This window comes from Notechis scutatus, chromosome 1 (genome assembly GCF_049901735.1).
Source record: "Notechis scutatus isolate UNSWTSFEM ecotype Mainland chromosome 1, rNotScu1.2, whole genome shotgun sequence".
Classification (NCBI taxonomy): domain Eukaryota; kingdom Metazoa; phylum Chordata; class Lepidosauria; order Squamata; family Elapidae; genus Notechis; species Notechis scutatus.
This window is the reverse complement of record NC_142009.1, coordinates 208,175,070-208,190,819: the sequence shown is the minus strand read 5'-3', so window position 1 is coordinate 208,190,819 and position 15,750 is coordinate 208,175,070. Positions and strand designations below refer to the sequence as shown.

At 37.7% G+C, this 15,750-nt stretch overlaps 1 protein-coding gene across 1 annotated transcript in view; it reads right to left on the bottom strand.

Moving 5' to 3' along the window:
• Positions 1–15,750, bottom strand: part of VWDE (von Willebrand factor D and EGF domains) — a 383,187-nt gene that overhangs the window by 63,523 nt on the left and 303,914 nt on the right. Inside the window, exons 20-21 of the mRNA XM_087955799.1 lie at positions 15,353–15,517; positions 1,984–2,808 (exon numbers count right to left, since the gene is read on the bottom strand). Coding sequence (XP_087811925.1) covers positions 1,984–2,808; positions 15,353–15,517 — 990 coding nt within the window. The remainder of the gene's footprint in view (positions 1–1,983; positions 2,809–15,352; positions 15,518–15,750) is intronic.

Sequence of the window (15,750 nt, the reverse complement as noted above, 5' to 3'; positions counted from 1 at the left end):
AGATGTCTTTGTGTGTAGAACAAGCCAGGAAATGTTAGAAATAATTGGAAAATTATATTCAGAGCTATTCAAAAATCGTATTTTGGAATATGAAAAAACAATGGCAACAATTTGCTTTAATGATATTAAAGTGGAAATCAACATAGAATGAGGTGTACAACAAGGCGATACCATATCACCTATCCTTTTCTCAGCTTGCCTTGAAGAAGTATTTCACAAAGTAGACTGGGCAAAAGATGGAATAAAAATCAATGGCGCCTAAATCACCCTAACCCTAAATCACTTAATATTTGCAGGTGATGTTGTTCTCTTCTCGCAAGATCCAGAAGAGCTGCAAAGACACATACAAGAGCTACACAAAGCAAGGGAACTATTTGGCTTAAAAATAAACCTGAAAAAGAGCCACATTATGTTAAATAAATTTACCAAAGAAAGAAAGAAAAAAATATATCTGGACATAGTAGAGCACTACATATACCTTGGCCTTACACTTATACTTGACAGAATAGTTGGAAGGGACCTTGGAGATCTTCTAGCCCAACCCCCTGCTCAAGCAGGAAACCCTATAACATTTCACACAAATGGTTGTCCGATTTCTTCTTTAAAACCTCCAGTGATGTCTCTTTGGATGTCCCCTCAGGAAGCTTGAAAGGTGATACAATAAAGGAAACTGAATGGCGTGTTAAATGTGGTTGGCAATCATTCAGCAAGCTAAGCATAAGAGAAAATTTTTTGATCAGTGCTTTAACATATGGTAATAAAAAATGAACACTAACCTCACAATCAATACAAAAGCTATGAGTGGTGTAAAGAGCCACGAAAAGATACATGCTTGGAATTACAAGACAAGATAGAAAGACCTGCACATGGGTTAGACAACACACAAAAGTATATGGTATCATCAAGAGCATAAAAGAATTGAAATGGAAATGGGCTGGTGACATAGCAAGAAGAACTGATGGCAGGTGGACCAAGCAGACATAAAAATGACCCCACTTGATAAAAGAGACATAAAATAAGATGGATCAATGCAGGGGTGGGATTCAAATTTTTTAACAACTGGTTCTGTGGGCGTGGCTTAGTTGGTGGGCATGGCTTGGTGGTCATGTTATTGGCTGGGTGTGTCCAACTCAATATCACTCACATCGAGGCACGCATCTCCTCGCCTGGCCTCTCACGACTGTGGGGATGCTGCAACAGTCGTAAGTGTGAAAAATGGTCATATGTCACTTTTTTCAGTGCCATTGTAACTTTGAATGGTCACTCCACACAAGCAAAGTACCAGCAAAGGAGGGGGAAAAAAACTCCAGAGTTCCTGAGACAGGAAGTCTAGTCCTGCCAAGAATGTAATAAGGGTTAACGGAGAGGCAGTTTCTGTAAGCAACACCAGAATGTTTCCTTCCTGCGTTCCTTACAGGATTAGGCCAGTAATTTCTTCTAACAACCGGTTCTCTGAACTGCTTAGAATGTTAACAACCGGTTCTAGCGAATAGGTGCGAACTGGTAGAATCCCACCCCTGGTTCAATGACATGTAGCTAGATATGGCAAACTATATACAGAATTCACATTCTCCATCTTAAACAATGCTGTTTTCATTCAGGTAAAAAAAGGAAATAAGGTTAAATATTCTACAAGAATATGTCTTATCTTTTATTCTAGTTGATTCTCTCAGGACACAATTTAATTACATTTACCAATTATAGATATATATTTATTGCTAATATGGGAATAGCGTGAGAAAGTCTGAGAAGACTGACATCAAAACTTAAATTATTCACTTCTGGTAATTTCTTTCCCCATAGTTTCCAACATAAGTGTTGCAATAAATTTTTGAATCTATTAATGCATGTGGTGTGCCAGGCTACATGAGTTTAATAGGGCATTCTTAATATTCTTAATACTCCCAATAATTAATCATGAATTGATGTAGACAGTGCCAGTAATCGCTCCTCCCCTCCCACCACCCCCTCAAAAATTCTTACCATAACATTGTATTCCATCACCACTGTATCCATAGGGGCAGGGTCCACATTTGAATGTCTGATACTTTGTTGATTCACAGGCCACACCAGGGAAACATGGCATATTTGCACAGTTGACTCGCTTATTAAATGATCTCCAATCGATTACCAAATGGTTTACACCTGAGGCATAAGGCTTTCTGAATGAAGCAGTTCTTCCTAAAATTCTTGACTGCATAGAGCTCCTTTGTGCTTGGCTACCTTGATCTATATGAAGAGAAAACAACGTTTTCCAAGGGAAAGATGACGGCAATGGTGTGGTCCACACAGACTGTCTCAAATACTTTGCTTTAGAACCATGGTCAGAATTAGTCTGGGTAGCTGAAATCCCAAGAGATTTTCCTGAAGGTGTAAGATCAGTTGAGGTATGGCTTTGTTGAATAGCATGCAGCCTTCTGCCCATGTCTTGTTGAGTGGAGGTATTCCTTGTGATACCCACTTGAACCTGCAGTTTATAGTCTAAAGGTTTTTCAGCAGCCCCTGCTTCATTTTTTTGAAGAAGGGCTCCTCCATGGGTGCCATTTTTTATTTTTCTGAATGGAACGGTTTTTCCTATAGTTGATGTAAAAGACAGAGGCACCACTCTTTCTTTGAACGGAGTTTGAATATCAATAGTTAAGGGATATCTTGCTATATGGAAAGTTGTTTCTAATTTTGGAATATGATCTTGTGAAGATGCAGAATCAATACCTTGTAAATTCTTTATGACACCTTGGGCAAAGGAGATTTTGGCTTCCCCGGGGACTTCCACAGTTACTTCAGGCAGACGTTTTGCAGAACTTGACGCTAAATGAAAAAAGGTGGATCAGCACAAAATATTCTATATTTGCCTCTCTCTCTCTCTCTCTCTCTCTCTCTCTCTCTCTCTCACACACACACCACACGGTCAGGGTCTATGCATTTTTGGGTTTGTCTTAATTATTACTTTATTGGATTTTTTTTTCATTCAATTTATATTGTTTTTTTGCAATGAAGCAATGTATGAAGGGTATATTTATTCCTCCCTCATGTATTTGGGATCAGTCTTCATTCATTCTCTTAATAGTACAATAAAATCTGAACATATTGATTTCATAGTTATTACTCAATTTTGTATTTAACCTATGCTATTGTAAGCCACCTAGAGGAACTTTGGATAGTGAGACAGGCAGCATGTAAATTTAATAAATAAATAAAATAAATAAACCAACAAATTTTCATCACTCATTTCCTTTAGGCCTTGTCTCCTCTTATTTGAGCACATACATCTACACTAACTTAATGCTATCACATTTGACTTATTGTTTTTCCCTTCCAATATTTCTAGCTTTAATTTCCATGTAAGAAAGTTGAAATAAACACACTTTCATATCCACCCACTTTTGCTTCCTTCAACCAATGGGTTTTTCCTTAGAACAGGCCACAGGCTGCCTTTCTACAGATTTTGCACAGAAAAATTCACTTGCTTATTTAGGTTGCTTCCCACAATTTATAGAACTGGTCATCAAATGACTATTAAATAACTGTTACCTTGGTCTTCAGTACATCAGTTTTCAGATCCATACTACTTTCTGTATCATATAGTACTTTGAAGTTTATTGAACTTATCATACAGTAATATTATCATCACAGTAACATTCACTGCAAACCATACAGATTCTAAGCTCATATCATCTACTTTCTGAAATATATGTCATGTATTTTCCACATCTATTCATGTCTACACTAAACTCATTTCTTATTTCACCATAAGCATTTATATACTGTAATTTATCTACAAATACTTTAAACATCTTTCACCTTGCTCAATTTTAACCATTCACTATGCATCCTATTTATTCTCACAAATACTTTATTTTCATCAAATACACTTTAAAGCATTTAGCAATTAAAATTCAACTGCTTATTTAATTACATCTCCAGCAAATGTTCACATAATTCAAGCTCATTTACTGTCTCAAAAGCAACCACTGTACAATAATATTTTTCTCTCATATTCATATATTCTCAATGACCTGCTGAGAACAAAATTCTGGTCTGCATACACCTGTCCAACATAAACTATATCTCATTCCCCAGATATTATTTGCTATTTATTCATTTATTATCCATTAACATCTACTATACTGGTGGAAGACACTCAGCTTTATATTTCTACTTCAGGCCCTTTGAGCGTGGATGTCCTATCTCAGTGTCTAGAGGCTGTTGGAGACTGGATGGGGCAAAATGGGTTCTCACTCAATCCCATCAAGGGTATTTAGACCCCCCCCCCCAGAAACAAGGTGTCAGCTGTTTGTCCAATATTGAGGGGCTGAATGATAAGATACCAACTCACTCAAACTTAACTTCAGTTAAGTTTTTATTTGTCTCCCATGCCACAACAACAGGTAAGAGCGATCAAAATCTGTTAAAGTCAGTTCTGGTTTTTGTTGCAACCCAGAGCTGTATTTATACATGTTATACACTGGATAATAACATAATTACTATAATCACCTTCTGGCTACCTTCGCTGCCTAACATCTGATATCTTTAAATTAAAGAAACATGGTAACTGCACCCTTCCCCTTATCTGTGATTCCATGCACCTCCGTGACAATTCACCGTATCCCCCATTTGCCCTGCACCATTACTACACCACCACCCTCTTGATATTCAGCCATGAATCTTCATTATTGCACCACTCCTTGCCAGGAAGTCGATGTCAGTCATTTGAGGAATCCTCATCATAACACCAATGTGGTAACACAGTCAATGTAAGGTAAAAAATGACTATGGTCATATCACATCTTGGCTGTCTTAGCTCCAATCCGTTCGTCATTGGAGTCGTGACAGGTGGCCCCTTCTACCAAGATTCTGACTAGAATATAAGAACACATGTACAAGAATTGTACAAGAATACAAGAACAAGAAATTCTGAGTGGAATTTCACTGCCTCAAGTAGACCAGGGTGCAATGTATGGGTCTTCTGTTCACAGCTCACAGCTTCTGTTCAAAGAACAGGTAGCAGCTGTGGCTAGGAGGGCCTTTGCACACCTTCGGGCTGTGGGCCAGATATGCCAATACCTGGACTGGGAGGTTCTGACCCAGAAGAAGTATTCAGCAGGTTCTGACCAGTTTTGGAGAACCAGTAGCAGAAATTTTGAGTAGTTCAGAGAATCGGCAAATACCACCTCTGACTGGAGATTTTATAGTATCCTTCCCCTACCATACCCACCAAGTCACACTCACAGAACCGGTAGTAAAAAATTTGAATCCCACCACTGATCTGTAACATACACTCTCATAATCTCTAGGTTAGACTACTGTAGCACAACTGTTCATCCCAATCTTTTAGCTAAACATCCTTTGAATGGTGTGGGAGTAGGAATGGATTTCCAGAGGAAAAAATTGCAGATACAGGAACCATGAGCACTACTCAAGTGACCCTGAGGACACAGATAGACCTCCAAGTGCTTTAACAACCCACTAAAAGGATGCAGATTACCAGCTGTCTGCAAGTATACATTCTTCCATTCCCCACTATCCTGTCAGAGCTGAAGAAGCTTCTTGAATGAGAAGCAAAACATCTTCAAAAGAAAAAACAAGGAAGTCTAATTGCCTTCTGAAAAAGCACCTTTGGGATAAAGAAGCTAAACAATCACCATTTCTCATATCTTCTTGGGTCTCCAAATTGTCCAACAATTTTTTTCTGTACTGTCTCTTCTTGTTTCCCCCCACCCATTTAAGTCACCTAATGGAGGACCTCCAGATCACATTCATTGAGAATGTTGCACAATTTTTCCCAAACTTCTTTCATTATGTCCGTTTTACTAGAAAATAATTGATTCCTACCCTCCTTTGCACTCACAACAATCAAGAGACTAAATGTTTATGGAGTTTCTCAGTCATCCAAGCCATGGTTGTCCCAAAAATGCTTTTTTAAAAAAGGCAACTGGACTTCATTTTTTTCTAGGAACAAACAGGAAAAAACAAAGTCCAGTTGCCTTTTGAAAAAGCACTTTTGGGACAACGAAGAGACTAATTTGTTTCCTTTGGCTTACATTTCAGGCCTTTCATTTGCAATTAAACTTTCGTCTAGCAAACTTATACAAGTTCCTTTAAAAAAAACAGTAGCTAATTTTTCATTCTCAAGGCTAATTCAAGGCACTGATTTAATTTTAAACCCCTGAACAATTTGCTTCCTCTTAGATCAACTTGCCAATCCTTTATTTTTTTGTGAGATCTATAGTTATAGATTTACAGATTAGAGGACCACTGAGCTATCATCCTAATTGTGTCCTTCCAAGAAAGACCGATAGCAGATCATGCTATTTCTTTGCTACCAAATCATAGCATCCCTTTTGACCTAGGCATTCTTATTTTAATATTTTTTATTGATTGATTTTAGCTTTTACACTTGCTATTTTAAATTTTATGGTAGTTATATAATATTTCTTTTTTTCTAACCTTGTTATCTTTTTGGATGAAAGTCAGTTTATAGATTTCTACAAAGATCAAAAAAAGCCTATAAGTTTGTGTTAATGCATAACTGTACTGCACAGGAAGAGTGAGCACATCTGTAGTAAATGTATTCACTTAGAACAAATGTATAAAATACTGAATATAAGAAGAACTGCATTAAAAATGTAGGGAATAAATCTTTTATTTTATTGATAGACATGTACATGCTACATTAAACAAAACAGGTATATCATATTCCATTATCTGTTCATTAAGAAACTACCCACAGTGCTTTCCAAGGAAGGAACAATCGATCAAAATTATTTTCATTTTAAGCTTAAATAAATTAATGTGTACATTAGCTAGGTAAGTTGGAAAGACACTAGAAAGAAGAAGTGAAAAGAATACCAATATAGTAAAGTTTTTAATTGTATCCTTTGTACGTAAGATTTAAATCATTCACTTCTACAAACGGGCATGCTGGAGACAGAGGAAATGGAAAAAAAAATCAAACTCAAATCACAACCAAGATTGGCATGTTTAGATATGAACATGGGATTCAAATTTATACACATTCAGTATATTTCCCCTTTACAGATAGCATGAAAAGTAGTGCTAGTGATGGATGATCCCAGTGCCAGGGCACATAATTTTACTGTAATTCCATATAACTATAATCCCATGAGGGAAAAAAGTGACTGAATAATCTTTTTCAGACATGCCACGTTGGACTGGCTGCTGACCTAACTAATATAATTGTAACATTATATTTGACTAAACATTTTTTCACAGGCTCCCTTTCAAATGCTCACACAAAACACAGAGAAATTAATAAAATGCCATTGTTATCTTAGGTCTCCTGCACTGTTAGATTCTTCCTCCTGGCTAAACAACAGTGTGATACTGACACATATAGATGAGCTACACTCAAAGAGATTCAATCTTTCTCTCTGACATAGGCAAACAAAGATGCAGAAGAACATAGTGTGGAAAAGATTCCATCATTTTTTCTCCAGCATGCACAGGGATGAAAGGGAGAAAGAGGGAGAGAGAGAGAGAGACCTGATGCATCAGATTGAAATGATGCCTAGTTTAGAGGCCCTTTTCCACATTGAAACATCTTTGCCAGCATCTTTCCCAGCACATTGAAACATCTTTGGCTTCTATTAATTAAAGGTTTTGTGGACGAAACATGGCCAAGAATATCAGGAAGCTCTCACATTTTGTTGAGGCTTTAACAGGATCCATTGGACCAGATCTCCACCCTAAAAATCTACTTTTCCCCAATGTATTACAGTGCCAATTCTGAAGAAGGCAAAACCAAAATGTATTGGTAAATTACAAGGAGAACACACACACACACACACACACACACACTTCCTTCTAACCCTGCTGGAGCAGGTGATTGGACTAGAATAGATATCTCATTATCTTTTTCCTCCCTCCCTCCCTCCTTTATTTCTTTTTCTTTCTGTCCCTGCCTTCCATCCCCCCTCTTTCTTTGTCCCTTTTTCTTTCTTTCCCTTTTCTCTTTCTCTTCTTCCTTCTCTCTCTCTCTCTCTCTCTCTTCCTCTCTCTTTCCCTCTCTCAGGCTCACCCCATTGACTTCGTACACTGCTCCGTTCAGATTTGCTTGGGCAGCTGCCTCCGGAGCAAGGGGCTCAATGTCACTCAAAGCCACTTTGGCTTTGCTCTGCTTTCCCAACTCTGCATTTGGGGCAAGGCCCTGCCACCCCAAACATGGCGGTGGCGGGATGTTTGAAAAGGAGATCAAAGCCACTCTGGCTTTGCTCTCGTTTGCCAATGCTGCGTTCGGGGCAAGGCCCCGCAGGATCACCCCATTGAGCTCCTTGCACCAGAGCGTGCAAGTTAATGGGGTGATCCTGCAGGGCCTTGCCTCGAACACGGTGGCAGCAGGATTTTTTCTCACCCCTGAATTGTGCCCTGCTGCTCACTTCCAGTGCCCCCCTGCCGCCTCTTAGCGCTCCCTGCCGGCCCCCTTGCCTCTCAGCACCCCCCAAGGCATCCCACGCCCCCTAGGGGGTGATACCGGCCACTTTGGGAACCACTGCTTTATGTTATTGCTCTAAAGAAAACATATAACTCTTAATTAATGATACATAATGTGATCTCATAAAGCTTATACAGGTAGTCCTCAACTTACAACAGATCATTTAGTGACTGTTCAAAGTTACAACAGCACCGAAAAAATTGACTTATAACCGTTTCTCAGTTACAACCTTTGCAGCCTACCTACTATATGTAATCAAAATGCAGATGCTGGACAACTGATTCATATTTATGATGGTTGCAGTGTCCTATGATTATGTGATCACCTTTTGTGACCTTCTGACAAGCAAAGTCAATGGGGAAGCCAGATTCACTTAATAACTGTGTTACTAACTTATCAATTGCAGTGATTCATTTAACAACTGAGGCAAGAAAGGTCGTAAGATGGGGCAAAACTCATTTAACAAATGTCTCACTTAACAACATAAATTTTGGGTTCAATTGTAGTCATACGTCAAGGACTACCTGTATGCTAGCCAGGTTTTTTTTACACATTATCTTACTATTAACCAACAAAGTTATTAGGAAATGGATATAATATGCTGCAGATGTTACAACTGAATGTAAATATTATTCAAAGTCTGTAAAATTGGCCTTTTCCTCATGATTTTATAGTTTAGAAATCACAGGTCTTGTGTTGCTGAGCTACCTTGCTGGCTAATATATCATCTGGATCTGAAAAGCATAATGAATTCTATATTGATGGACTGTATGAATCAGCTAGGTTGGAAATAATTTATCTTTTCCATTATCTAAAATATTATTCTCATCTTATCTACCTTTGGGTTTTATATCTGGGTCACTGAAGACTCTGTAGAAAACCTCTCTAGCTTTTTTTTCCCTTTCTTTTTCTTAAGTATCTGGATTTTAGTAGCTGTTGCCTATGTGGAAGCAACTTAATTTTAAGTGGGTTAAATTAAATGTAACCTGAAAGTGATGATGATTCCTGGCAATTTTTGCAAAATTATTTGCTAACTAATACTGGATTTGGAATTTTGCATTTTAGACATAAAAAGTACTTTTTCTATAACCACCACCACCCTCCCTCCATCCCTTCCTTCCTCTTCCTTCCTTCCTTCCTTCCTTCCTTCCTTCCTTCCTTCCTTCCTCCCTCTTTCTTTCTTTCTTTCTTTCTTTCTTTCTTTCTTTCTTTCTTTCTTTCTTTCTTTCCTTCCTTCCTTCCTTCCTTCCTTCCTTCCTTCCTTCCTTCCTTCCTTCCTTCCTTCCTTCCTTCCTTTTTCTTCTCTCTCTCTCTCTTTCTTTTTCTTTTTTTCTATTCTTTTCTTTTCTTCCTCTTGAGTATGTAACAAAGCACTCAGATTCTTCTGATTTTAAAAGATAGCAAAACAATTTTGTTTAGATTTATTCTAGTTTCAGAGAGGAGAAATCACAAAAAGTAGATGCATTTTCTCTTTGTGTTTGTGCTCTTTTCTTATAAAGTTCAAATTTGGAATTGCACATATAAGCCAAATGCTATTTTTCTCTTGACGTGATCCCCCCCTCCTCGCAATGACCTATGATAAATTTGGAATCACATAAAGAAATGGGGACCACTCTTTCACAATTACTGATACAAAGAATGTAGTAATTAACTATCTTTGGTGCAAATAGTGTGATTTAGAATTAAAACAAACAGCTCCTCTCTTTTCTACTAAAACAAACAAACCGAGGAAAATATCTCAGTACATCCAATCTATAGCTTTATTGCTGTTTGCATACCTAACAATATTGTTGCATCAAGCAATAGTTTTTTAGATCATTCTCTGGAAATATTTGTGTGTTAAAAGCTGAAACTGAATATAATTCTTGTTCACAGCAGCATCCCATAATCAGGTAGCACTGGGAATATAGGTTCACATAACAACTGCTAGTTAATATCTATTTGTTACTGTAATTTTGTGCCTCCACCTTGCTGCTAGTCATCTCTTCTTCTGTTTCCATTCATCTTTCCCAGTATCATAGACTTCTCCAGAGACCTGAGTCTTTGCATAATGTGTCCAAAATAGGATAATTTGAACCTGGTCATTTGTGCTTTGAGTAAGAACTCTAGATTGATTTGTCCTGTGCTGCCTCATTTTGGCAGTGGGAGAGAGGAGAAATGTTCCTGGGAGGGATGAGCGAAGAATGCGGGTAGTATATGCCAAGAGTTAATCTCTCATCCCAGACTAATTTTCTGGCAGCAGTACAAATGGGACAGGTGACAGTTTGGCTCTTACTAAACCCAGACAAGTCATATATTTGGAGCCCTGCAAACCTAGCATCCATCACAGGATGGAATCTACAGCACTATAACTATTTGATCTGCTCTGACTTCTGAAGATTCCAGATGAGCCACTGGTAGCTAGAATGCATTTATAGCACTCCAGAGACATCAGGCACCATGTGTCTTCTAGGCCTGAGCTTCTGATCAAGAATGCTGGATGCTAATTCTAGATTTCACTGAAGAAACTACACTAAGGAAATGTCCCAAAGGTTCTTTTTCCAAAAGGCAACTGGACTTCATTGGTTTTTTTCTTTGAAAATATTTCACTTCTCATCCAAGAAGCTTCTTCAGTTCTGTTCCCATATATTCAAAGGGTATTCATCCCAGATTGTATAGCTAAAAGTCTGTAGAGATCCTTAGTCATCCAATCCTTCCATTCCCCATTATTCTGCCAGAGCTGAAGAAGCTTCTTGGATGAGAAACAAAATGTCTTCAAGGAAAAGGGAAAAAAAAAACAAGAAAGTCCAGTTGCCTTCTGAAAAAGCCTCTTTGGGACAACTATGACCTGGATGACTGAGAATCTCTACATACTTTTAGGTATACAATTTGGGATGAACACCCTTTGAATAGTGTTCAAAGGGAATAGGAATGGATTTCCAGAGAAAAAATGGCAGACTATAGGAACCAGGAGCACTACTCAGGTGTCCCTGTGGACACAGATGTGCTTTCAACGACCCTCTAAAAGAATGCAAATGATCAGCTGTCTGCAAAAATTTAAATCCTTCCATTCCCCACTATCCTATCAGAGCTGAACAAGCTTTTTGGATGAGAAGCGAAACGTCTTCAAGAAAAAAAACAAGAAAGTCCAGTTGCCTCCTGAAAAAGCACCTTTGGAAGAAACATCTGAAGAAAACCACGAAGCTCAGAGAGTACCAAGGACCAGTGATGGGATTCAAATTTTTTTACTACTGGTTCTGTGGGTGTGGCTTGGTGGATGTGGCAGGGGAAGGATACTGTATAAAATCTCTAGTCAGAGGTGGTATTTGCCAGTTCTCCGAACTACTCAAAATTTCCACTACCAGTTCTCCAGAACTTGTCAGAATTTGCTGAATACCATCTCTGCCAAGGACCCTATAGATGATACTAACTCTGTTTCCAGTATGGCTTCAGACCCAGTTTATATTTGGAAACATCCCTGGTTGATTTGTATGAAGAACTACATAAGAAAGAATATGTTCTTGTTGGTACACTGATTTATGAGTAGCATTTGATAACATCAAATATGGCATTATTTATGACTACTTGTGATTTGGGGATACTAAATTACAGTGATTCAAGTTGTCCCTTCGAATCAGTTTGACAAAGATGTTTGATGCCTTGGCTTTTTGTTTATTGCACCTTGTGAGCATTTGTTTTACTCTCTATTTTTATCTATAGAAAAATATCAGGGATTAAGGATGCATTCTCATTAATTTTCATATGTAGCATGGAAAACTACTGTATTTCTCTTTTACTTCCATGAACAAAAAAACCCCTTGTTTGGATTTTGAAACACTGCTTGAAAGTATTAACAGAGATATAAACCAGGTAAGAATAAAGGAGACATAGGCATCTGGTACAAATCACAATGACACCACAATGTGCATTCCTCCTGAGATGAATTGGGATGCTCTATCAATTTGTAGAATGCATTTTATAATTGATGTTAAATATTATAAGTTGTTCTGAATGGTATATAAGCACTAGAAGGAAGATATAAATATTTATATAATACATAAATCTGCATTTGCCCCCCTGTCATGGAGAAAGAAGAAATGCAAATTGTAGTTTCAAATGATTGTCTGCTAGTGACATTTTTCTGTCATTTGCAGCTTTACTCCATATGATAACAAGAGGAATGACTTCATGGATTTTTTTTTCATGCTTAAACAGATAAATGTTTCTATTTGTAGGGGAAAAATCATACATTATAAGAGGAGTGTCCATCCAAATGATTTGTTTTACTGGCTGTATGTATGAGTCATAATCTTATCTCTGAGGGGGGGAAATCCCTCAGAAACACTGACAGAATCACTGAGCCTCAGTTTTTTTTTTTTTTTTTTGAAGGCCTAACTCTCCATTTTGTCAGGAATTTAATTAATATGGCAAAATGACATTAATCTTGATGCACACTGAAGCAGCAGGAGTGAGTGTTGCCTTTCCAAAATAATTAAACTGTATAGCAAGAAATGAAAGAAGGGAATCTAACTTGAGTAATTATATAAATCCTTCCCCTGAATTTTCAGTAAATAAATTAAGGGCTCTTTGATGAAGTTGTTTGAGGCATAACTTGACAGGAAAGGTGACTAAATTCTCTCTATCCTTTAAGAACTGGGAAGAAGAATTTTTTTTAAAAAAAGCTGGGGAAACAAAATAGTTTGGCTCTGTTTTTCAGCTCACTCATTTTGATTTCTCCAGTCTACGATTATAGGAAGACTTCTCTTCAGCATTCTATTTATCATCCACATTCAAAGATTAGTAAAAGATGTGATGTTTGGAAACTCCTAAAGGCAGACTTTATGCAACATACTACTGAGAGGTTGAGTGCTTTAATTACAAGTTGCTCCTTGCCATTTGTTTCTTCAGTTATGGATGGGTGACATTGGTATAGTTATAGCCTGAAGAAGTATAAACGAGCAGCTAAGGAAGGTTGACAATGGCAAAAGCAGTCAGTTTTTTCCTTGACTTTAAAGAAATGAATTACTTCATGTTTGCAATCCTGCATGGAGTATTTCTGTGCAGGTTTCAATTTGAAACGCTTTAGGAAAAGTTAGCTGAAAGTGTATTGTCTTCTGGCATTCTGCCTGTTTTGAAAATGATTTGGAGGAACTGTTGTGAACTAAAGAAATGTATTTAATAAAGATTCATTTGCATAGCAGGATCGTAATCCTGCACTTCCTATTGGCCCATATAATGGCAAGTTATGATTGGTTCATTCCGAGCAATCTGATTGGCTGTTGGCGGGCCGCGCCAAGATTCAAACGCTATAACGCTATCCATTGGTTATCCGGATAGCAGCTTACTCTATAAAAGAGTGACTGCTAGCCGGGTTTTTTTTGTCTCTGTTAGGCTTGTGAATAAAGAGCTGAAGTTCACGGTTTACAGTCTGGTCTCCGTTCATTAAACCCATGCCTCAAACTTAACAGGAACAGCTTTAGAACTTGCATTGGCCCTGCACTTCTTTGCAATTCATTAAAGCAGACCTTTTCCCAAAGATTTCTGCATAAGCTTAAACAAGATCTAGTTATTTAACTCTTTATATTTAATGCAACTCCTAAAGCAGCCACATATTTCTTCAGACTCTGGAACATTAATAAAAAGATGGGGTGCTTTAGAAAAGACAGTTTTTTTTTTTTTTTTTTTTGCCTAAGATTGGAAGCACTTTAAGTTCATTCTTAAAGCATGCGTTGTGCTATGATTTTCATCCTGTGGGTTTATAGTCCAGAAATAAGAATACAAAGGAATTATTACGAGGATGTGAAATACTGTTCGAGGATGTGAAATACTGTAAAGATCCATCTAATGCCAACAGTATCCTTGTTGTTTCATCTAGATTCTACACAGGGGGGTCAACCTGGCAGCCCACAAGCCAGATGAGTCATGGGCAGGCCATGCCCACTCCAGCTATGTGAATGGGAAAAACATCGCAAAACCTCACGTGATGACAACCTGACTTGGCAGGTTTGACACCTGTGATCTAGAAGGACTAGACTGAATATCCTTAGGCAGGAGTAGAGCATCTGTAGCATTTCAGATATTGCTGAACCACTTTACCCATGGTCACTGAGAATTTAGTAACATTTGAAAGCCAGATGTTTCTCTGAATTTGTTACAGAAGGATAGATTTCAATTGAATAGTAGGAGAAACATTTTGATAGTAAATAAGAATTCAATAATTGAATTAAGATAGGAACTTGTGTATTTGCAGATGCTCTTGCTTTCTAATTCCTGCATCAAGTGAGAAGTTGGTCGCAATGAAGTTTTCCCTTCAGTTCTACAACTCCTTTTCTTCAGTTCCAGACAGTATTCCTTGAACAAAATATAACTGTTTTCAAACCCCAAGTTGTCTCAACACTGATGTAGCAGTTTTTGAACTCTTCTAATTTGGAACCTACTGTATATACTCTATAAAACAACAGTCACAGAGCTTAAAACAGAAAATCAATTGTCTTTTCTAATTTAAAAGCGATCATTGATTCTGAACTGTGAGTTCCAGTTTTGATGGAAAATGTAAGTAATAATTTGCTTAAGCAACATTTACCCCATCCTGGTAGAATATTTTGCTCCCCAAAATCCATATGATTTCCCCCACACACACACTAATTTTTCAAAGAACAACAAAGATCTGGTTTCTGGAGGTATGAATTATTTTAATCCTCATATGTAGTTTTGTCAATCCTTGTGCTTCTACTATCATTATTATTCTAAACATAGGTAGGTAGTACTGGGCTATAAACAAAATAGTGGATGAAGTACGAATAGTTTCTGATATTTTTCCTGATATAATGAAATTATTATGTTGTTGCATTAACGTATGTTGATAAATCAATTATCTAGTTCAATTCTGCAGCTCTGATACCCCAAATGAAAGGAAGGTACCTGGTCTAGATGCTTTTGTGCAGATTCGTCCATTCCCATATAGACCTATTGGACATCGGCCACAGAAGTATCCAGTCTTTGGAGGTTTGCGGTCAACACACAGCACTCCAGGAAAACAAGGTCTATTAGCACAGTTAGTAAGAGATGGTAGGACTCCTGCATGACCTGAAGGAATATCCAAGACCATTGCTAATATAAAAATTAATCAGGGAGCAAATATCAGCACTGGCTAGGGCTTCCTGATCCTTTTATTCTTTCAAAACATAATTAATGCTATAGGCCCCCAAATTGTGTGCCAAGTATAAGAAAACCCTAAAGGCACCGCATATCAGCCAGCTGTTTCTCATTAAGGCAAGATTTATTAGCCCTCTAATTACATGTTGTAAAGTTTAGAATTC